Source organism: Macaca thibetana, chromosome 2, assembly GCF_024542745.1.
Source record: "Macaca thibetana thibetana isolate TM-01 chromosome 2, ASM2454274v1, whole genome shotgun sequence".
Lineage (NCBI taxonomy): Eukaryota > Metazoa > Chordata > Mammalia > Primates > Cercopithecidae > Macaca > Macaca thibetana.
Window position 1 is genome coordinate 72654771 of NC_065579.1, and position 24169 is coordinate 72678939.

A 24169-nucleotide genomic window follows, 5' to 3' on the forward strand; every position below is an offset into this window, starting at 1 on the left:
ACACATTGTGTACAAAAATTTGGAGGATTTTTACTAACATACCTTAAATCTATTTAAAGAGCTTCCCTAAGGTATTAAATTCTAACACTCTTTCAGTGACTTACCAGCAAGCTAAAACCATTCCTTTAGACACTGTACTAAAAACAAAAATAAAAAAGCCACTCAACACATCTGAGAGCAAAACATCCCTAAAGAAATTTCAAATGTCTTTAATTTTTTATGAGGAAAAAACATACGAAATTTTAATGTGCACAGAGCAAGGTAATCACAGGAGAATGATTACCCAGTAACCTGGTGGGGTACAGAAATTTCCATTGGCATAAAAAAAAAGCTATTAAAATGCTAGGAAATGTGTTTTGGAAATAGAAAGCAACTTTAATGACACCAGGACATCTTTGAGTTAATTAAGAAACATGAAATTAAAAGAAGTGAATTACTTTTACCATAGTTCACAGTTATGGTCTAAGTTGAGTACTTCCATATCATCCTTATGTTGTTCAGCACTGACAGAGGCTCTACACATTTTAATTAGAACCAAGTCATAATTTACGGTGAGCCCTTGGTTGGAAAAATCTGCAAATGTAAGAGTCACCTATTCTTTCTGAATAGGCATTCAGAAATTTTATGTGACTTCCTCACAAATTGCTATTAAAAGCAATCAGTAACATGAATTGGATAAAATTTTCATTCTCCACAAGGCCATAAAACAACTCCACGCTGGCAAATCAGTAGCAGAACCAGGAATTTACCAAGGATGTCTGACACCTAGTTCTGGAACTCACCATTAAGCCTCACTTCCTCTCTTACAAAAATAAAAGGATACCCACTAAGTGTTTTTATACACTCTACTAATGCCTTTTCGCATACAACACTCAGTGTACTTTTCTCAAGATATTTATAGTTTCCCCTCTGAAGGCTTGTTTTTATATATCGTAGCAAGTGATGGATTAAGAGAGAGCAGGATGACAGAGAGAGGCCAAGTAGCCTACAAATTCACTGTACCTTGGCACAGTTTTCACATTCATAGTGCTTTCCACTGTCATGTGACATCTGGTGGCGAATTAAATTGGACTTCCAGTTAAATGCCTTGGGACACTGATCACACTTGTATTCCCTCTCTTCAGTATGTGACAGCATGTGTTTCTCCAGGCTGTTAAGAGAACAACAGATTTTAAAAGACAAAGGATGCATTCATAAACAGAACATCATTTTATTGCTAATTCAACTGACAATTAAAGAAATAAGAAGGAAAAGGAGTTGAACTGAGAAGGAGGAAAGAGCAGAAACAGGCTTGTGACAGACGAAAGTGCATTTTATGTTTCCTGGACTGTGTCTCCTGGACTGTGTCACCAATATGAAGATGTGCTCTTGTTGTTAGAAAATAAATCTGATACAGCTGGCAGGGATTATCTGCCGATTTAAGAGCATGATAAACAACAAGCTATTTGTCCAGTTTTGGATTCACTACACAATTCTAACAGCAACACGTATTGCTAATACACACTTAATTGAAACATAAACACTCAAACAGAAAATGCTTAATAATACATAGGCAAGTATTCTGTCTAATGTATATAATCTCTAGTGAACCTAGGATGGACGGATGGATGGATGGATGGATGGATGGATGGATGGATTGATGCATGGATGTGTGTGTGTGTGTGTGTGTATGTGTATACACACACATATATATCTATGTATACACACATAATATACAAAACCTAAGAACTGGGGGAAAAAAAGTGTGTAATATTTTAAGTGGGTGCAGTATTTAAGCCCCCTAAAAGAAAAACATGATTAGAAGTTTCTCACAAGCATAGTTTCTCTGTTTTAAAGTTTAAAATGTTTTATCTTCTCAAATGTTTGCCTCCATTTTCTAAAATTTGTATATCTCGCTCTGTTCCCCAGGCTGGAGTGCAGTAGCACGATCTCTGCTCACTGCAAGCTCCGCCTCCCGGGATCACGCCATTCTCCTGCCTCAGCCTCCTGAGTAGCTGGGACTACAGGCGCCCGCCACCGCGCCCGGCTAATTTTTTTTTTTTTTTTTTTTTTGTATTTTTAGTAGAGACGAGGTTTCACCGTGGTCTCGATCTCCTGACCTTGTGATTCACCCGCCTCGGCCTCCCAAAGTGCTGGGATTACAGGCGTGAGCCACCGCGCCTGGCAAGAAATTATTTTTAATGTGTTATTGAACTTATGTTTTTAAGGAGTCCTTACTTTCTATAGATACATACTAAACTATTTTTGAATAAGACGATATAATGTCCAGGATTTGTTTCAAATAATTTAAAGCAGGTATAGTGACAAGATTGACTTCATGTGATAATTATTAAAGCTTAACATATGGGATTTAAAAAATACTATCCCCTCTCTAGTTTTGTGTATATTTTAAGTGCTCCACAATAAAAAAGTTATTTAGAAAAGAAAAAGTACCAACCAGGAAAGCATTCTTTTATTTTCTTTTATTTCTTTGTGGGATGAATACTATAACTATCAGTACCAATTAAGACCTTTGCGCACCTAGAATAAATTATCCAGTGGTCATACAGACTGTGTGAGTGGGAGTATATGTAAGAAAATGGTGCCCATTCTCATATCTTGGTAAATTAGAAATGCATTTCCTATACGTTTTCTCTTTCTCAGCTTCCTCCCCACAACTCTATTCATACTGGCACAAGAACTCATTTTTCCTGCCCCATGAATCAATTGAGTTGGAAATGCTATTCCGAGCACAGGTGGTGATATCTCTGTGAACAACAGGTACTAGGAGAGTACAGGTATGTGGAGTCATAAGAAAGCCCCTACCTTTATCTACAATATGTAATCCTCTGTTTGTTACAGAGTGGAATGTTAATAAAAGAGTTAAGACAGAGATACCAACAACTGTCGTTAACATTGAAATGAGTCAGGGACATCCTCCAAAATCACTGCACAGATTGCAGTTCTCACTGTCCATCCCCAGCAACCCATAAAGGCAAGCCATTGTATGATATATATGCCACTACACTATATATCAAATCATAAACCCTGAAATCTAGTGGCAAAAGATTGGCCTATATGTTGAGTTTTATTCCTCCCCCTAATTCCAAGGATATGGCTTAATTTTAAGAGTATATTGTAAGTATATGGCATGTAGGGGTAAAAAGATAACAAAGCAAAAGGAATTTTCCCTTCTTTGCTTCTCCTAATCGAGCAGAAACTCCATGTTGTCCCATAGTATTATTAGCTTCCAACTAATCAGTAATAAAAAGCACAAAAAAAGCAAGTCACTTTCACAAAAGTAAATGTGCATTCCTTTCATAAACATAGAAGCAATCCAGTCAGTGAGACTTCTCTGCTTTTCATGGAATTTTATCTCAATCTATAGAGCCTTGATGAGCCTTTTGAGTTCTTTTCAGCTCTTTTCATCTTTTGCACATCATCCTTTGTTTCTTTCTTGCTCCTATTTTTTTGTTTGCATTCTTTTCTCAAGATTTTACATACAGGATAGACAGCAGAAGAATAGGTCATGACCAGAAAGTAATTTTCATCATTTAAAGTATAAAGTGACAACGCAGCATTCAATAAAGTAAAAAATATTCAGAAAATAAAGGTTCTGAATGTGGCTAGATTATATAATTTATAACCAAAAATACCAGTTGGATGATTAGTATCCAATTGCATAGTGACGTGCTTTATCCATATGGCTGGGCTGCCAAAATATAAATGTTGAGAATTCACGCAATGCCAGATCATTAGATTTCCTTATTGTTTTCTACTAAATGTTTGACTGAATTAACTAAACTAACAGTTGGTTTCAGCATTAGATAGAGTTGACTCAGGCTTAATCTTACAGCAAGGCAGATTAAGAGGCTTTCTCCACCCAAGAAGTATTGCTGTATACTCTTAGTAGGAAGTAAGAAATACATTTTAGTGTTTAGTTTGTCAATTTTTGCTTTATAATGCCATTCATTATTTTTTACAATACAGCTGAAGTAAATCAACTTTATTTCTGACACCAGAGATATTACTTTACAGAATAAATATTTTCCTACTCATTTGTGTTTATCAGCTCCATTTTTTTTTAATTTGGGCACAATTATATTAAGGGGACATGCTTTTTTTTTTATTACAAATCCACACTTTGCTAAACATATATAATTGATTTATTCTCTATGAAGATTTATATGAAGTGGCAGAAGTGAGTTTAAAAGGTTCTGGGAAAGCCCTCTTATTCCATAAAATGTTTACTCTCTAATAACTAAATTAGTCCTAAATTTTCAAAGCTAGATATTTATTCTTTCTATTCAATCTTCTCAACAGAAAGGATTATGCTTAATGCCTTTTAGTCATTTATGCCTTAAAGTGAACAACTACTAGATGAAATCCTTTCCTAAAAGAGGTATAACCAAGAGAAGAGGATGTAGGGCAACACGTGAGGTGAAAATGAGAGGAATAAAAGGATTCAGGAAAGAAGCAAAGGAATCAAAAGGGTAAACTGAAGGTGAACTGTCAAAGACAAAGTCTGAGTAATTCCCATTCTTGAGTAAGGCCATTTGATATACTACCATTCCCATTTAAATATAATGTGATGTGCATTTAAAATTCTGATTACAGGTTTCAAGGACAATTTCCAGATTTAAAAGCAAAGTAAATGAATACAATTATTAAAATTATTTGTGGACCAAGGCAAAAATCATTAGGTAGAAACAAACAAAAAGATCCATTAACTGTTCTAAACTGTTCTGATCTTAAAGACCATTCTGTAGTACAATTAGTATATACTTTTCAAAAAGTAGGTTCTAGTGTTGTTATCAGCAATTTTAAAAAGTTATAGAATAAAATTCAAAAGGCTATAACAAGTTAATATGTCACTGAAATATGATTTTCATTGTGTTAAAAATAAGTGTTAAAGAATTACCTCATTTACATAATTGTGTTTCTCTTTTACCTTTTAGGAAATTCAACACTTTGGGAAATCAAACAAGTTTCTCTTATTCTTTTATATATATGCAATTTAGATAAATTGTTGAAATTAAATCTATGAATTACTGCTCTATCGAAAGATCATTTACCTGTCATTAAGTGAATGCCAGATCTAGTCCTTTCAAAAACTGTCTGAATGTTTCTAGGGGCAGCTTTATTGTTTCTTGACATATGATTACTTTAATTTGTTCCAGCACTCTTTATACTTACTCTAAATCGTAATTTACTATAAAGTTAAGGCTTCAGTTTTTAATAACACTATTTAATAATAATATAACATTATTTTTCATGTGACATCAAAATAACTAATTCCGATTTCACTGTAAATATTTGACAGATGAGAATATCCAGGCAAATATGATTTCTGAACATGTCACGAGTGCATTTGTCCAGCTCTTTGGAGTTCCAAATTTTCCATCCGCACAAAGCCTCAAAATTCAGCATAACATTGCAGAATAAATACACAAGTTTTGAGGTACAACATGCCATTTCTAACCTTTGCAAATCAGGAAAAACTTGGTCACATTCCTTACACTCCTGGATCGTGTGTATCTCTTGGAGATCATTCTCACTTTCGAGTTTTTGCTGAAAGTCCTCTTCAACCATTGAAAATGCTGAGTGAGGAGTACTGCACGGAAACTTTTGGTGATCTGCTAGGTCAGCCTTAGATTCAAAGAGCTGGTCACAGTCTTCACAGCGATATTGCCGTTCTTCTGTGAAAACAATTCAGGTGTTACTAGGATTGGGTGGTCAGGAGTTGCCATCACAAACGAGCCAATCTTACCAAATTTTATGAGATGTAAGAGGTATTATTTGATTGTCATTTCTATCATGTCAATTTTAATGTGGATTAGAAATATCATATGTAAAGAACCCGGAAGAGAGACTGGAACAATAACATAAGCAATGGCTGTGACTAGAGTATATCCTCCTGATCAGTAAAACTTTATGACTAAACCTTTTCAGGTTCAGAGAATACTAAAAATAATAAATACGACTTACTGAGCGTCATATATTTTCTCAACCCTGTATGTGGATTACTGACATTCCTTAAAACCTGATAATGAGGAATTATAGGTCAGATTGTTATCCTAGTTTTCAGATGAGGATTTCAGGTTCATAGAAGTTAAATGTAAACAGTCAGGGAGTATAGAGCTATGTGGTTGTGTAAGGTTTTGAAACCATTTCTATTTCATACACTTCTTATTATGCCAGTGCCAGGTTATCTGGAAAGAACATGGGACACAGAGTCTGTATCTGACCCATGCTTAAGCCTGGTTAATGTCAGCAAACTTGGAAATGGTTTAACATTCATCATCACTAAAAATGGGACACAGGATGTTTTTAGTACCCTTCTAGGCTAATTTATGTTACCCCAGGGTCAGTGCAAATTGGCATAGCTTTGTTAAATAGCAAACATATCATTAATTTCCACTTTAAATTAATAAGATAAATAAATGGTAGTAGTGGGGTGTAGAGACAACAAGGTTATAAAATGTCAGGTAGTGATGGTATTGTTTCTATTTTTGTCTTTTGAATAGCTTTCAGCCCACTCATAAAGCCACACTCTGCACAGATCACACAGGTACAATCACAGAAGTCTTGAAAACAGCTCACACTGATAAAAAATACCCACGACAAACAATATGACACATAATCCCTCTTTTATAGACCTATGGCCAAGGAAGATGTTACTTTTCAATTGTTCATTGAACGTTTTTGGGTGAATACTTTAGTCACCTACCAAATGTTAGGCATTTTTCTAGGGAATGAATATATAAGAAATTTAAGGGGATATACATATGAACAAAGAGACTGTGATATATTTTATGGCAGATGAAAGCATAGGGCTTAAAGGAGCCTAGAGAAATAGGACTAATCCATCAAATCTGGGGAAGGGAGGTTCAGAAAAGGTTCTGTAATGAGTAAGAATCAGCCAGGTGAAGTGGAAGGAGGGGGCACATTTCAGGTAATGGGAACAGCATGAACAGACCAGTGATGGAGGCAAAAAAGATGGCACATCCACAGAAAGGTAGGGCTGTAGTGAGGTATGGTAGGTTCACGGAGCACACAAAAGGGAGGAGTGCAAAATGAAGTTGGAGGGGGTGCAGCTCACCAGGGGCTTTGTAAATCTGTGCTAAGAAGGAAAACAGCCACTGAAAGTCGGAAAGCAGGGATATATTCAGACTTGGTTTTTAGAAGAATTTTCCCCAGTTGCAGCAAGAGAAGTCAAGCAGAGAGACCAATTGAGACACTGCTGCCGAAATCCACATAAGATGCTGGTTTAGTTTAAACTAAACGAGTAACAGTGGTAACAGAGAGGTAAAGAAATTACCATGTGGATTCAACAGTTTCTCTTTGGATTTAGAGGGTCGAGAGAGAGAGGTGTTTTAAGATTCAACAGTTTGTCTTTGGATTTAGAGGGTCCAGAGAGGGAGGTGTTCTAAAAAAACTCAACTTGGCTCTAAAGACAGGATTCTCAATGACATTAGCTAGTTAATAGAAACATTTCCTAGAGTTTGTAATACTATTCATATGTTTAAGATCTATATTTAGGACCTCAGCCAAGAGTCTGAACACAAACAGAATCTCCAGGCTACATAATGCATGGAAAAAGCCTAGGTATCAGAGACAGCAACGATCTTGGGTTGAATCCTGACTCCACCACTTACTAGCCATGCATTCTTGGACAATTCACTTAGCCTAATTAGCTCAGTTTCCCTATATGTAAAATGGATATAATTTCTTTCCCACAGGTTCTATGCATAAAAGAGTAAATGAGACAATATAGAGAGAATATATAATATCTATCATACAGTAGGTGTGCAATGCATGTGTTTTATTTTCTTTCCTAGGAAGAGTTGAATCCTAGAAGTATAAAATACAAATCATCATTTAAATATTATAAGAAATATATGAAACATATGTAGTGTATGTATGGATATAAACATGATACATTGAAAACAAGAAGCAACTGATGGGTTCAAGAGTGTTGTGAAGGAAAATAATTTATGAATGGCAGCCCTAAAAGAATAGTCGCTTCTATTTAGAACTTTTGGAGTATTAACCTAATCATTAATATTTAAAAAAACAACTGTTTGAAAACCTTTTTTAGGTCTAACATTTACAGATGAAATATTCATTGCACCAGAGAAAGCCCAGATTGAAGTTCTTTATCATCTAAGAACTCCTTGCTGCCAAAAAGCCCTTTCCCATTGGGCCAGCCACCCCCTTCAGGCTCAAACTCTACCAGGCTAATTGGGAACTCTAGGTTTCTAAAGCTATTTGCATGTCAGAGTTGCTAAGAGGAAAATGAGCACCAAAAGCGTGCCCCCCTCCCCCCCGCCCCACTACCCCCGCCAGCCCTCCCCGTCACCCTGCAAATACCACTACTCTTGTATAACCTACAAAGAGGCAGAATGCAGTCCAAAGGAAAAAAATGTTCAAGTAAAGAGAACCCGCCAAGAGTGGCAGCTTCCTGGAGATATAAAAGCAAAAGCTTAGATTTTCCCATCTGGGATGCTAAAGGGATGGAGGGTGGTGATCCCTGATTCTATGGGACCTTCCGACTACAAAATATTCTAAAGATGCCACTAGATTATGTTGAACCAAATCACATTATACTAGGAGACAGAAAGAGGAAGAAGAAAAATATATGTTAAATTTCCATCTCAATGATACAAATCAATATAAGCAAAATTTTCTCTTTATCTGACCTAAACATGCATCACTACTGATGATCATTATTTTTTATTATCTTTTTATTTAGAATATGCCTCTGGCAAATAAAAATTCCTCTGCCTCGGTGGCGGGCACCTGTAGTCCCAGCTACTCGGGATGCTGATGCAGGAGAATGGCGTAAACCTGGGAGGAGGAGCTTGCAGTGAGCTGAGATCCGGCCACTGCACTCCAGCCTGGGCAACAGAGCGAGACTCTGTCTCAAAAAAAAAAAAAAAATTCCTCTGCCTCTAAAATTTCTTCATCTGTACATTTTCCCCAAGGCCTCTTCCCTGACACCCCTCCCATATGGTCATATTGGCTAAGATTTTCCTGCAATAGAAACTTTTCCCAGTAATAGAACATTAGATGACAGAAACATTCCCTTGATTTAGGAAAGCTCAAAATCAAGCCTCTGAAAGGCCCCCTACACAGTGAAAGGATCCTCACCATAGACTAATGCATTGACAAAAGGCATAGCTAGGTGAGGTTCTGCGCAAATACTCAAAATTCCTTTGACCTCCACTTTAAGGAAGACCTCTGCTTACTTCAGCTTCACTGTAATAGTGACCAGATGTCAAACCAAGAAAATAGCTGCTTCAAGAGAAGGAACTTGTTAAAACTGACATTGAAAAGCCAGGGAAAGTAACAAACACCAAGAACAATGGACGCTTTCGATGCTACTTTATAGTTGCAATGATAAGGTGATAAGGAGAGTGGCCTGAGTGGTACCAACCGTGGATATCCGGCGCCATAGTTTCATGGGGATAGTCTTCGCTCTTCATGAACAGCAGAAGCTCCTCTCCCGGCGCAATGTCTGCAACTACTCTGTAGAATATCTTTAAAGAGAAAATAAAGGGGGATGGAATCAGGAAAGAGAGAGATGTATATATATTAACAAAGGTCAAGATATACACTAAGATACCTGTACATTTTGCATCAGCTTAATGAACATCTTTTTCTTTTTATATTTTATCAAAAGAAGTGTGATTTCCTGTTTTATATACTGAAAACGAGCCCTCTGGTGACAAATGGAAAGCTGTGACTCTCAAGCCAGTTCACAAATCTTTTCCAAATCCTACTTCACAAATAAAATTTTCTTAATGCAAGGCTAGCTGCGTCACATATATCCTGTGTAATATTTAACGAAGAACTTTCCCTTCTCTGAATCCTCAAAACACCCTAGGAAACCACACATACTCACAGAGTTTAATTCTGCCTGGAATTCTCCAGCAGTAGCCTAGCTTACCTTGCCCCTTCCCCACTTAAGCAAGTTTGCAAAAGTAGCACCTTCTCAACGGTGTGTTTGGAAGGTAATAGTTTGAAAGGGCATGACATAAAGGATCATGACAACAAAGGAGAGTATTTTGTTTTCTCAAAACTTAATCCCCTCTCTCACCAATCAGAAGGGTGCTCCCATACCCAGGTCCTGCCCTCAGGCCCAGCTCCTGATTCTCTCTCTTTGAAAGTAAGCATTACATGTTTTATTGATGCATTTATTGGGGTGGTGGAGGGGTGCTTATTTCCCTTGCTTTCTAGCAAAGTGCTGAGGAGAGGAAGCATTTAATAAATCTGTTAATGACTGACTGAAAAGCAATGGAGCAAGTATGGAAAGAACCCTGACCTGAAATTTCCAAGAGCCACCTGCTTTTCCCCTGGGCAGCTTGGTGACTTAGGCAAGTCATTGTCCAACTTACCTGTCCAGGCACCAGGTTTTTTTTTTTTTTTTTTTTTTTCCATTTAAAAAGGCTTTTAAGCATGAAAATCTTTTAGATGTTTATTCATTCTACCAAAAAATGTCATTAGTTTTTCATTTCATTCTAAGGTTATTTATTAAACAATCCCATAATCAGATAGAGGTTTTAGAAGAAAGAATGAAGTTCTACGATTAACTGGTGAAAATGAGACCAATTATATTATACCACAGTATCTTTGCAAAACCCTACAGTACTCTGAGAAGGAAATTATTCCTTTGCCTCATATATTCTTCTCTCTCTTTAACATTGCCAATGAGTCTTTTCTCCAATCTTCCTACTGAGCATGTCCACAAACACAATCAATCTTTTTTTTTTTTTATTTTTTTTGGAGACAGGGTCTCATTCTGTCGCCCATGCTGGGGTACAGTGGCACAATCACAGCTCATGGCAGCCTCAACCTCCCTGGGCTCTGGTGATCCTACTACCTCAGCCGCCTGAGTAGCTAGGACTACAGTGTGCACCACCACGCCCAGCTAATTTTTGTATTTTTTGGTAGAGATGGGATTTCACCATGTTACTCTGGCTGGTCTTGAACTCCTGGGCTCAAGCAATCTGCCCATCTAGGCCTCCCAAAGTCCTAGGACTACAAGTGAGCCACTGCGCCCAGCCCAGAATCAATCTTATTAAGCCAAAAAAGTCCAGATTCTAAATATCTGAGCAACACACATACACACACACACACACACACACACACACACACAAAAAACCAAAACAACATCACAACAACCACCATCATATTCTAATAATATATTCTTAGGAGATAGTACTGTTAACTATGGTTTTTTGCAACATCACTTGATTTTTCAAACTAAGAAGAGCTGCATAAGTTGATGTCTTATAAGATCAGCAGAAATGCTCCTACTTTAATTTTATTTATCTGTTTATCTTTTGGAAAGAAGAAGACTTTGTACGTGCCTCTTTATTCCAGTAGGTGGCTCTAAAGTACAATTGTTTATTTTTCTATAACAAGACCAGAGCACAAAATTGTGCTAAATTTGAAAAATAACTTGAGTATTTTCTGCTTAGCTTCTTTCCTGTCAAAATAGAATAATTTTTTTCATTCAATAGTAGTTGAACTACTATAAACCTGAAGCTGGTTTACAGAAAACAATGCTAACATAAAATGTTGCTATAATATGTTATAATATAACCTAAGAATCTTCGTATTTGTCCACAGATAGAATCCAGACTATCCTGGGAAAATTATTCCTTGTTATGGGCTGTTTCTATAAAAAATAGTTTATTTGCAGTTTGTATCCTATTAACCCTAGTCGTTCACATTTTCTTTTCCTTGGAAGTACACTGAGAACAGTTCTTTTTAAAGATTACCAGATTTAAAATAATAATAAAATAATGTGTGACTTTGCTTTTTTCCCCTAAATCTTCCAGTTAAATACTTATAAGTACCCTGTTTCATTCTGGAGTTCTATTTCCCCTTAGAAAACAATGGACTTCTCTCAACAGTTTGAATCACCTCTTTTTTTGGCATCTCTCAAAGGTTTAACTTATTAGCTTCCTTTCCAACAACATGTTGACATTTGAATTGTGACATATTAGAACTTTTCGGCGGCTTCTCGGAAATAGTGAGGTTAAAGAGACAATAACCTGCAAGACAGTAAAACAGTGCAATTGTCTCTATTGGGGAATACTACTTAGATATGCATGTCAGGTCATTTTAAGAGAGTATTACAGTATCGTTATTTCTTTGTAGTCCACTATTAATCATGTCTCTTTTAATTCTATTTTAGATTTACTCAATCCAATGTGAACAGTCTAAGAAACAAAAGAAATTGATGGATACACTGTAACTATATATTATAAAGACAATTCTCTTTGCCAAGACATAGATCACTACTGTAATTTCCCTTTAAGTGTCCAGATTGTCATGTGAAGAATATTGAGTGAATAAAAAATAAAAGACACGGAAGAGTGTTGATGTTGGCTTTATTTACTGGAGGTAAAAGGTGACATTCCAAGCCATGAAAGGCAAAGAAAAGCAGAGTGGATTTTAACTTCAGGGTGTTCTTTTCAATTTTAAGTGAGTTTTTATGGTGCTCATGAAACTGAGGTTTGAAAAGAACTGGCAAGCGCCAGACATAATGAGGGCAGATTCTGGGCATGCTTCCCCATATAGCAATAAGAATGTCCCTCGAAGTTCCATTTGCCACACCCTTACAAATCTAGTCCTTTTCTCAAGGTGTTTCTACCACTTGATCTCCATTACCTCTCATCCTTTAGGGTTTTAGAGACACTTAAGCAATATTGTTTTCCTCTTCTAATTACAATGGCCCAAAAGTATAATTTGAATCCTTGAATCTAGGGATGTCTACATATAAATTTAATTTACTTTCTAATAATATTAATGGTATGCCAGCAGGCATTTGAGAACTGACAGGAGTAATTTAAACCAAAACAAAATGACAATTTGTAGCCCTGAAACAATATAATGGGGAAATGAAGGGATATCATCTTAGAGCAATCAGGCCTTTCAGAAAATATACTTTTATGTTATAAAATAGATCTTTCAGCAAATAAAAATGCAACAAATAAGTGATTTATATAGATTTTCTCATATATTTGTATATAGTATGACCATGCTTATAAAAATACAGTTATAATATCTTTAAAGTCAGTGTATTCTCAAAAATCTCGACTATATTGTAGTCCAGTGAATTACATGCCATCTGTGTTATGTGCCAGAAGCAGAGACACTGCTAATATGACTCTCTCATTTTTGTGTTGGAGAAAAATGGAAGGGAGTCAATTAGTCTGTTAAGTTCCATAAAAGAGTTAATAATGGGTCTCCTCTCCTATTGGGGTTTTATGTAAAAAGTTCTCTGAATTCAAAATAAAAATATCCTGGATCTGAAATTTTGGAATGAATATACCCCCAATAAATAAAGAGAGGCTCAAAAATCTTCAACACTTAGAAAATTTTGAATTAATACAAAAAGGTTGTTCATGTATTATTTTTGCTCTCTCTCTCTCAGAATGTTCTATGAAAAGGAAAAACTCAATTCTTCCCAATATAAGGTGAAAGATAAAAAGAATGGGGCCTTATAGTTTAAGAAAATAAATTATACGGAAATTCCATTTTTAAAAAAAGTCATAATAAATATTTTAAAACTGTGTTAACTCCTCCAAAACTTTCTACTTGGTAGCTAATACCAAAATCCAGAAGCACAACATGTTATGAACATAACCTAACTCCCATGAACCTGAAACTTTTGCCAGTTGAGATGGTTTTTTCATTTTATCACATAAAAATTAAATTTTCCCAGTATCTTGCTAGGCTCTTTTTATTTTTCTATAAAGCAATATTTATACCTTTGTAAGTACGAATATTGTATTTGGATCTCTGGATACCTCAATTTATAAGGATAAGTTTTTACAGTAAATGTTTTAGTAACAGATTTCATGTTCTTTTATTTTTAAAATTTGTTCAAATAGCACACTAGTGAAATTTCTAAATGTTTATTTAAAATTCTAAATTATTCAAGAAGTTGAAAAGTAAAACTAGAAATCCAAAATTGTTCAGTTTTACCACTGGTAAAACCCACAGCTGAAGGCATAATTATAATGTTATACATGCATATAGAAATTAAATACCCTAAACAGAATTATTACAATTAATTTATTTTAATCAAACCCTGAAAGTATTTCCAAATGCAAAGAGAGTGTCCATTCAGTTAATACTCACAAGGCTAAGTTAAGTATAAAAGACAGTGGTGATATGAAATTGATTTAGCAAATTTAGACTTCCAAATTGTACATTTTCATGTGGTGTTACTTATAAATACATATCTTATAATTTGACATAAATATGGCAAAGTATATGTTTTGGAGAAATTTTTTAATTTGCATATTAGCAATCTCATATTATATATATAATTATATATAATAAGAACGAATGCTTCATGGCACATGATTATTAGTATATATCATACAAGTTATATGTAATTACATATTATGTTTTATAAAATTTATATTATATATACTTGGAATTAGAATTAATCATATATCATTATTCATTTTATTTGGTTAAGTCCAAGAGGACAGCAGTAAAGCAAGTATAGACACTCATAAGCACTTTGCTAGGAAAGTTAATATGCCATAAAAGACTCTCAGTCTAACTCTGTTTTATACTTTGAAGGACTGCGTTCAACCAAATCCTCTATCATTAGTACTTACAAATGGTAATCAGGTGGGTCTTGTTTATTATACCAGAGAACAAAAATCTAGAATCTGTCAGATTCTTTATCTGTGGATTGATTTAAAGTATTATGTTTGTATTGTTGAGACAGAAAAATTCTGCACACAAGGGGAAAAATAAGAAAGAAGGAAAACACATTTACTTTTAAAAAGATGAACAAGGCTTTATTGTTATGAATCCCCGTTTATTTTTCCTGATCAAACACTGGAAGTTTTATTTATGCTTAATAGACTGCATTTGGCATGTCTAAAAATGACAGAAGTGTGAATTATGAATGACCTTCAACCTATGCAGGAAGTTGTAATAATTGAAATAATAGAGAAATGTACTCCCAGCAAAATCTGTACTGAGAGAAAACCTTTCTGGCTATTGGTGTCTTTTCACTTTGAAGTTAACAGTTGATTTCTTCCTCTTCCAGCTCCCAACATTTGGCCTAAATGCTTTATCTTCTATATCTTCATTCAATTTACTAGTCTGAAGACTAGGAAAAGCTGAATGGAAGTTCAGCAATTGGAGGGTCGGTAGGAGAGGAGGTAGGTAGCAGCAGTTTGCATGTTTGAACAAAGTCAACATTTCATATAGACATATCTGTCAGTCTTGGTACTGCAGAGAGGTGGCATCAAGTCTACAGACACAATGTATGCAATAGGAAACATAGTCTGGACTCCTGATCTATCCATAGTCATGTGGGAAACTCCAATTCAGGAGTGATGTAAAGTTTAATAGGAGTCTCTGGAGGAAGGATCCTATTATACATTCTGAGCCTAATTAATAAGAGGTAAAGAGAAGTGTCTTCAGCAGAGATTGATGACCGAACATAAATTTGTCCAACACTATGGAAGCTTTCTCATGGCTAAGCATTGCCAAAGCAAATCACACTTAGTTTCTCCAAAGAAAAAATATCTCATATTTGTCTTCAGGGTCACAGTCTAAAGACAAGAAAATATTAATTGAAAAAGATCACGTGCTACCTTGCTATATCCCTTCCTAAATGAAAAATATGACTCCACGAGACCAAGATACCTTTGGTGGGGGAATTTTTTCTTCTCCACATCTTTATCTCTTTGTCAGTAACATGAAGAGAAAACCAAGTATAACTTATTGAATGAAACAAAACAGAGAGAGAATTGTTAGTTCTAGTTTGCATAAATAGGGCAATTGATAAAGATACACATTATTATACACGAAGCTTACAGTGTACCCAGCCTGAAAGCTTTGCATGATGTGTCCTTAAATAACCTCTGAGGGTCTCTCTACAGACCCCCCAAAAATATCCATTAGCCACCTGTCTTTAATGTGGTCATTTCATCTGACTGAATAAAAACTGATGATCATTTGGAATGATTTCCAAACCTTTGGGAAGAGTTCCATCATTACATTATAAAGAAGCTAAAAAGATCATCTTTGGTGTTTTACTTGGCTGGAGGCTTCTCTTGTGTCCTTGACCAAAACATTCTCCTCCTTCATGGCTTATAAAGCATTCTTATGACTTTTTTATGCCATTCCAGAAATAGCTACAGTCTATTGTGGGTGTGATGCTTTGCGATCTTCCTGAATGAAAGGTGATACATACATGCAAACACTAATTACTTAAAATGTGCACTTAATACTTCAGGTCACCCTCTCTTTCAACTTATGCAGTTTGTGAATCTTAACAAAAATCCTAGTGTTATGTCAGTGCTGTGTCCTAGGCATTGTTACATGAAGGAAACTTCATTAGGGGCAGGGGATGAGGTGATGTTTGTTTTATGATGTAAAAATCAAATGGCAAACTATGTTTGAAAGAGTTTCATCTTCAGGTGAAGGAAGTAACTTATCAGCCAGACAACATCCCCCCAAAGTCAGCTTAGGCACTGTTCACAAAGCCAGTCTCTGGGTATTGCCAGCTGGCATTCATCTTAAAACAGCAGAGCATAACTTTGGTATAAAAGTGGAACTTGACTTAAAAGCAAAGCAAAGAAAATGCCCAAAGCCAATAATAACTTTAACATCAAAAGAAGTCGTACAAAATGTGGACAGATATCCTTGTAAAGGAAGAGCAAATTAACAAATTACCTGACAGTAGACACAAACATTTTTAAAAAGTGTAAAGAGGCTAACAAATTACATTTTTGCAGTATACATAGCTAATCTACCTTGCTGTTTTGCACAAATTGTACTAATTGAATGATGCAGGAAAGTGGATTTTTTTCATAGTAAAATCCAAACAAAATAACAATTGAGCCCATAATAAGCTCACAATAAAATGCTGTTCTAGTGTCACAGCAGTCTGATATAATCATTCACGTGGACCTAAGGAGAGCGAATGCGGGGTGCCACATCAGCTATGATCGTCCTGGAAGCAGTTAAAACTTTATAAGGTAAAGCACAAACGAGAACAATGCCTGTTCCAACTGAAAACACTGCAGAGTCTTGTTGCCGTTCATTAACCACAAGGGAGCTGGCAGAATCCTTAAGTGAATTCTGACTTTGTATTCTCTGAGGGGCACTCATTCTTCTGTATCTCATTTCTTCAAAATATACATCAGGCATTAGATAATCTCTTATCGACACATTTCTTTTTATTCAGAGTGAACAGCAGACTTCTCTTATTCTGCTTACTAAATGCCAGCTGTCAAGGGCCTACTTAAAAATGAAAGGACTTATCACCTTGTGTAAATGACAAGATTAATAATGTCTTGGGTTTCTGAGAACTTTATTCTACTCGTAGACCATGTTAGGGCAGGCCAGGAGTTTGAATAAAATTGTGTTCCTTCTTATGATACAGAATATACACACACTTACATGTACAAAACATTATCCCAAAGTACTCGCCCAGATCATTCTATCAGTGAAAAGGCAGGTTTCATTTAAGTCAAAAAAGTCAACTTACATAAATTGTATTAATTATAAGTGGAAAGGCAGGTCTCATTTAAGTCTAAAAAGCCAACTTAGGTAAATTGTGTCTTAGTGACTCTCTGATCATTACCAATATGTTTTCACTATGAAGAAGTATTAGAGTAAAGCTGTTGTGTCCAGAGAACTACTCCATAAGTACCCAAACTTTGTGAATCTATTCAAGCATGAGAACTGGCCTTGTTTGAGGTGGATGGGGGTCTATGGGTAGGTAGCCCTGGTTCTGATCCAGGCGAAGGGTATATGTGGGATCCAAAGGAGACTTATCAAAGGATGGAGAGAGAGGTGAGAACAGGGTGAGACCGACCAAATCTAAAGCAATAAGTTACATCCACCAATCAAAATAGTTTGTAAAAGTAAGATAGCTACAAGACTTTAAAGGAAGGAATATCTAAATGACCAGTTTTCTTCTTAAAAAAAAACAAAAACAAAAACAAAAAAAAACAGTAAATCATGTAGATGTTTGGTCTACTTCACATTAAACACATGGGTGCTTCTGTAGTAAATGAAAACTCTGAATAATAAAAAAAGAAATTTTTATGCTTCCTCTGTATATTGGTCCTGTTGAGGACCTAGTCTGGAAAGAGATTTCCTCAACCAACTCTCTGCTTTTGCTCCTACCCTGCTCTGCCTTTCAGGGCCAGTTCTTGCTCCTGAAAGCAACCCAGGATAATTTCAGGTTGTTAGAATGTAAATATTTAAGCATTGTCTGTCTCCGTAAAAATTTCCAGCTAAACACTGTGCCACAGTCTTAGAACTATGTAGCATTGTAGAGAAATTTTAAGGGAAAATAATTAGAATGTCAAGGATAAAGAGACTTGGGTATATTTAATGGATCTACTATTTTATGACTTAAGTGTGACTGTGACTTAATTTACTAATGTCTTTGGTGTAGCTTCTTTCATAGAGATAAATTACTGTAGTTAATACATTTTTTCAGGGGTGAATAAAGATATCAGTTAGAAGCCACAGCTACTTAGAAATTATGGTTCAGCAGTGATGTCAATGTTTTCAGAATGTGTATCTCCAAAAACATCACTGCAATAATTTTGGAAGCATGAAATGAAAGAGACGTCTAAAATCACAAAACTTGAATCTTTCTAGGCAGCACTGACAAGAAAGAAAGCTGCCACAAAGCTCATTCTGTCTGAAAAAAAAAATTCTGAAATGAAATAACTCACATAAATCTGCTGGAAAATTTAAACTCAGGAAAATTTCCTTAAGTAAAATGCTGGTAGAAAGATATGGGGAAGTGGTAATTGGGTGGCTTTCATTTATATTTTTTTCTGATACAAAATAGATTACATCTTTTATCAACTTTACTTCAGAACCAAAACCCATGCTGTTTCTAGAACTTCTTCACCCACAAAGAAATCAAATACAGGTTATCCAGCATACAACGTTTTGCTTGTCCTACTACTATCAAACTGTATTATAATCTTAGCAACACATTTATTTTATTTAATATGGCTCCTCTACATCATTAAAAACTGATCCTAATTGATTAAACTTGATCTTTTAACATTAGAATTTTTAAAAATATGTATCTTTGAACAAGTACAATTTATACACTCTTGTTTTGTCCTGGGTAATCTTTTTCTTTCTTTGTTAGATGACCTAATTATTACCATGACTAACGTGCAATTGAAAGCTTCATCTCAAATTCCTTTTTTTTTTTTAAGAGTCCAGGATTTATACCTGTCTTGTTCTAAAATTCATTTGATAAACTTTATCTGTATCTAAAAATCAGAGCAAAGAGAAACACTTTTTGTAATTTCTTGTAGAGCATTCCATTTACTTTTGTGTTATACAGGTGAGTTGATGTCATTAATGCTTAATAATTACTCCTATACCAGGGTCCCTCTATATAGCTAAATATTAAATAATACCTCCCACAATGGGAGTGTTCATTATGTGATGAGTTGTGCTTATTCACCATTTGGCAGCTCCTATTCCTCATGGAAAAGAGAGCAAAAAAACAGACCTAGGGAATCTCTTTAGTCAGCTCTTTCATCATGTACCTAGTCCAACAGTCACATTTCAAAGTTGTCTAGAACTGCTAGTTTTAATTGGATTTTAGAATATTCATATGTGCTTATAGGTGAATATGCTTATAATATATGCAGACACTATTTGGGTGTCTGTTCCCTTTTGTCTTGTCAATTGGGCTAAGAGTGATTGTAAACATCTACACGTATCATACAAATCTGACTTTTACTTCTGACTTTCCTCCCTTGTTGTTTATGGATGAATTTCCTTGAATTTCACAATTATATTATTTGATATGCATTTCTGTTAGCATCTTAGATTTCTGTCAGCATAATATAGAAGTTAAAAATTACCACTTAGGAAAAATATGTGTCTAATATTGTCCTTATCTGTTTTCCCAAATTAAGTATTTTCTCTGATTCTCTAGTCAAAATAAGTAAACATGCTATTCATTAAGGCATAAAACTGGCATTTAAAAAAAAAATGGGATTTTACAATGTATATTTCAAAAGTAACTGTGGTAAAATTATAAATGCCTACTTTAATGAGTAGCCTAATTCATAGTGAGAAACAGGAAAACAGTTTCCCTTTTTTAATGCAATCAAGATTCCCAATAAGAGTACATTTATTATAAAACACTACACACATAAATATTAAATGAAAAAATGGCTGCAAGTAGACTTAGATTGCCTACAAGTCCCATTCTTAAATCATCTCTTCACTGATTCTACAACAGTTTTATCTGTCTAAGGAAATAGCTTCCATTGTCAATAAATATGAATAGCGAACAATTATTATGATATAATTATATTATTTCATCTTAAAGCTATTATTTGAGGTCCTCCAGTTTCTTTTGTAAGGAGTATAACATTAATTCACTCACAATACCTACGTATTTCCCACATCTACAAATAGTAGGTGCTCAAAAAATATTTGTTGTTGATGGCGACAGTAACTCATATGATAGACAGGATATTTTCTGCTCACAATCAATAGCTAATTTAATAATGTTTTCCCTTGTCAATAATTCCTCTTGTTTTCTTATGGCAAGGAGAAAAAACAATTGATTGGTTTATTATTTTTGATATATGTTGAAGATTTTTAAATGATTTCCATTTAAACCTAATTTTACAATTTACTACCTCTTACACAGTTTAGTCAGTAAAAATTATCTGGTAGCTGGTAAGATGCCAAATAATAATCTCACAATAATGAATGAAATAGAGTCTTAGACCAATTGACAGTAGCTTTATTTAAGTTTTCAATTGGAAACATTTAATTTAAACTATTCTTTTTCTTGGAGATGATTTCATAGTAGATTTGCCAAGCAACCACTTCAATATGGTCTTTGAAACATATTTGATTTAGGAAACCATTGGGTTAAAAGAAATAAACGATTATAACATAATTAAATTCTAACCCAACAATGTTTATAAAACAAAAATTAATGGGCTGCATTTCTTGTTATTTCAGGTATTGTCATATTATATTACAAGATTCATACGCTAATTTTATTAAGTGTAAAATATGTTTCACGATATTTTCATGATCTTTATTTCACAGTTATTGTTATTAAAGTCAACCTCACTTCATGGTCCTCCATAATGTCACAAAGCAATTTCCAGCAGGGTTACTTTTAAACTTTTTAACATATACCAAAAAAAGTATTTTAATTAATCTAAAAGTAAGTGTTCTCATTTATAATTAGGCAAATCAATATAAAATGCATAATTAGATAAGTCCACACTGATACCATGCATATAGATTTCAAATAAAACCTATATAACATTTCAAGTATATCACTTCCAATTTCTGCATAAATTCAGAAGATGTTCTTGATTAGCTCAATACCTTTCATGAATGTACCTACTATGATAGCAAAGAAAAACTGAACGGTACGCAGTAATAATACTCAGTTTTAAAATCATTCAGTCAGACCAAGAAAACTGGTGCATTTATGAAGGATACTAGTACAAAGTGAATAGACTACCCAAAGAATGTAAAGAAGGTAGTACTAAATATGACTTTGTTCAGAATTTTACTTATATTTGTGCATTATCTTTCACAATATCAACAAACAGGCCACAAGGGTCTACTGCAGTTCACTGTTACTTTTATTCTTCAGGCTCCACTGATACTTTAGTGCTCTCAAGGAAAGACAAGAAAATCCTTGCAACATACCTGATCATTTATCTGGCACGCAACGAGGTTGTGCTGATCATAACAGCCAGCAAATCTAATGTACTTGAGCCAGCTTCCTACATCTGGTTGACTGGCATCTATGCAGAACTTCACATTGTAAAACTCATCTAAGATCTGGAGGGAAGAAGATGAGAACAATCAATTGTCATATTGGCCCACTCATTAAAATAATCAGTTGTTTGAAAATATTTCATTGAAATGTATATTCCTTCTTTGGATCCTTAAAAAAAGTCAGATCACAGGCACATTAATAGAGGGGAAATGAGAAGTTACCTTGAAAATGACAACACACTGCTTTTTTTTTTTTAAAGGAATAAAGCACTTGCAATTTGTTACAAAAACTGATTAATTGGTTTCAAAAATGCTTATTTTCATATGCATAAATTAGTGCTAATTTTATCCAATGTGATTTTTACAAAAAATAATAGTGAACAGCATATATTAACATAATATTTCTAAACATTATAGTCAATATTTCATATTTATATAGTCTCATGTAAGCATATATTTTCACATTTTTGCACTTTAAAAACTTCCATCTAATTTTTTTTCATAGTTAGCATTTCATCACTATGAAACAAATCACACTCTTAATTGAAGGAGATAATAAGATTTGTCTTATAGGTGCTTCTGACCAAACTAAAGGAAAACAAGTTAAAATAATCGATTCGGAAACACTCATGCAAAGTATGGCAAACTCAGTTAACACATGTCAATGTATGTTTCAATATTTTGTCTAGTAAGCAAAATAACAAAGCTGGCTCCTTGTGAACAAATATAAAATATATTAAAATACTGTAACGAACTGCCATCATTAGGTATACTTGTACCTTGTTATTTTTCATGAAATTTTACATTTGGCCCATCGCAATGTTAATCATTAGTTAGGACACAGTAAACAAAAATTGAAGAGGGAAACTTCAATTTTTAAGGTCTTGTGTACTTAAACCAAGTTATTCTGATTCACTAACAGCAATAATGTCTTAAACATCAATATTAAAAGCTGAGAGTTGTTGACCTGATGGTGAATACTACAAAGCCTGGTAATGTTATGTCAATCAGTTAATACAAACGAGGAAGTTTCCTATCAAAGACTAAGCAATATACCTAGAACAAAAATTATTGAATTAAATAACTCCTACAGATCTCTGCTGTATGCATACCCACATAAAAGTTAAAATTAAACTCTTGAGTACTGAGACCAAAAGCAATTTTGCATAGAATTCAGGCAATCACCCAATTGCAGATTCAAGTCATTAACTCACCATATACTTCAAGAAAAACCCAGTGCTCTGAGCGCTTTAGTCAAGAAGCCCTATGAATAAGCCTTTGGCCATGAGGAAATTGAAGGGCAATAAGTTGTCCCACAATTTTAAAAAGAAAAATTAAACGTAAGATAGGGATATTGCTAAACACACACACACACACACACACACACACAAATCAAACTCTTCTTTTTCAAGGACACCTCTTCACACTAACAGAGACAAAAGTGTACACTTAAATATCCTTTCTATTAAGAGGACAAATTCTAAAAATTTGTTATAAATAAAATTACAAACTTCAAGATGTTACTTCAACTCTCAGTGCTGAGTAACTCAAATGGCACTTTGAGATTTCCCCCCATCCCAGATGTTGAGAAGGTACATAAATAACAATAGCAATGCACATTTTTAAATAGTAAAAAGTTGGAGTTTGTTGTTGGGTTTTGTTGGTTTGCTCAGTCTGTTTGGTTTCTGGTTGATCTTTTGTTGTTTGTTTCCTTGACTGGCAAAAAAAAAAAAAAAAAAAAAAAAAAAAAAAAGGCAGTTCTCCTGACGCACCAAAGAAATATTTAATAAAGCCAGTGAAATGCAACACTAATTCCATTTCATATTTGCAGAGAGACGTGGAAAACTTGTTAATTTCAAAGTCAAGAAGCATCCATCCCCTTAGCTTTCAAGCATTCCCTTTTACAGGGGCAGGGAGTTAAGTATTACATATACTGCACATAAAAATTGTAGGTGTAATTTTATTCCGTGTTAACATTATTAGCATTGCCACTGTCAACAGCAAAATTAATTTTTTAAAAGGTTCATTTTCAAAGAATGTCTTTTTACATAATCTGTTACATGATTATTCAAAGATTTCACCATCATATTAACATTCTTCCTCTCAATATTATTGCCCCAAGACAAAAGCTTAGCTTTCTCCAGAAACGTTTGCCCCCTGGGTGAATTATTCACTTTTGATTTGCTAGCAGAACTGCATTCGTCTCCCAAATGTCTTAATCGTGTCGGAAATCTCGAATAAAATAAAGTAACGACACATCTTCAGTCATTTCATATAACACACTCCTGTGTTTTTAAAAGCTGTCAAGCTCCAAAGATAGCTTTAAAAAAAAAAAAAAGAAAAGAAAAAAAGAAAGAAAAAAAAAACCCTTTAGGTAGAC

At 34.6% G+C, this 24169-nt stretch overlaps 1 protein-coding gene across 13 annotated transcripts in view; it reads right to left on the reverse strand.

The window, feature by feature from the left end:
• The window catches only part of MECOM (MDS1 and EVI1 complex locus), a 594443-nt gene that overhangs the window by 37603 nt on the left and 532671 nt on the right, over positions 1 to 24169 (reverse strand). For all 13 annotated transcript variants that reach the window (XM_050779936.1, XM_050779940.1, XM_050779948.1 and 10 more), the window contains 4 exons: positions 21718 to 21852; positions 9419 to 9521; positions 5462 to 5678; positions 1003 to 1150 (listed from right to left, as the gene is read on the reverse strand). In XM_050779936.1, coding sequence (XP_050635893.1) covers positions 1003 to 1150; positions 5462 to 5678; positions 9419 to 9521; positions 21718 to 21852 — 603 coding nt within the window. The remainder of the gene's footprint in view (positions 1 to 1002; positions 1151 to 5461; positions 5679 to 9418; positions 9522 to 21717; positions 21853 to 24169) is intronic.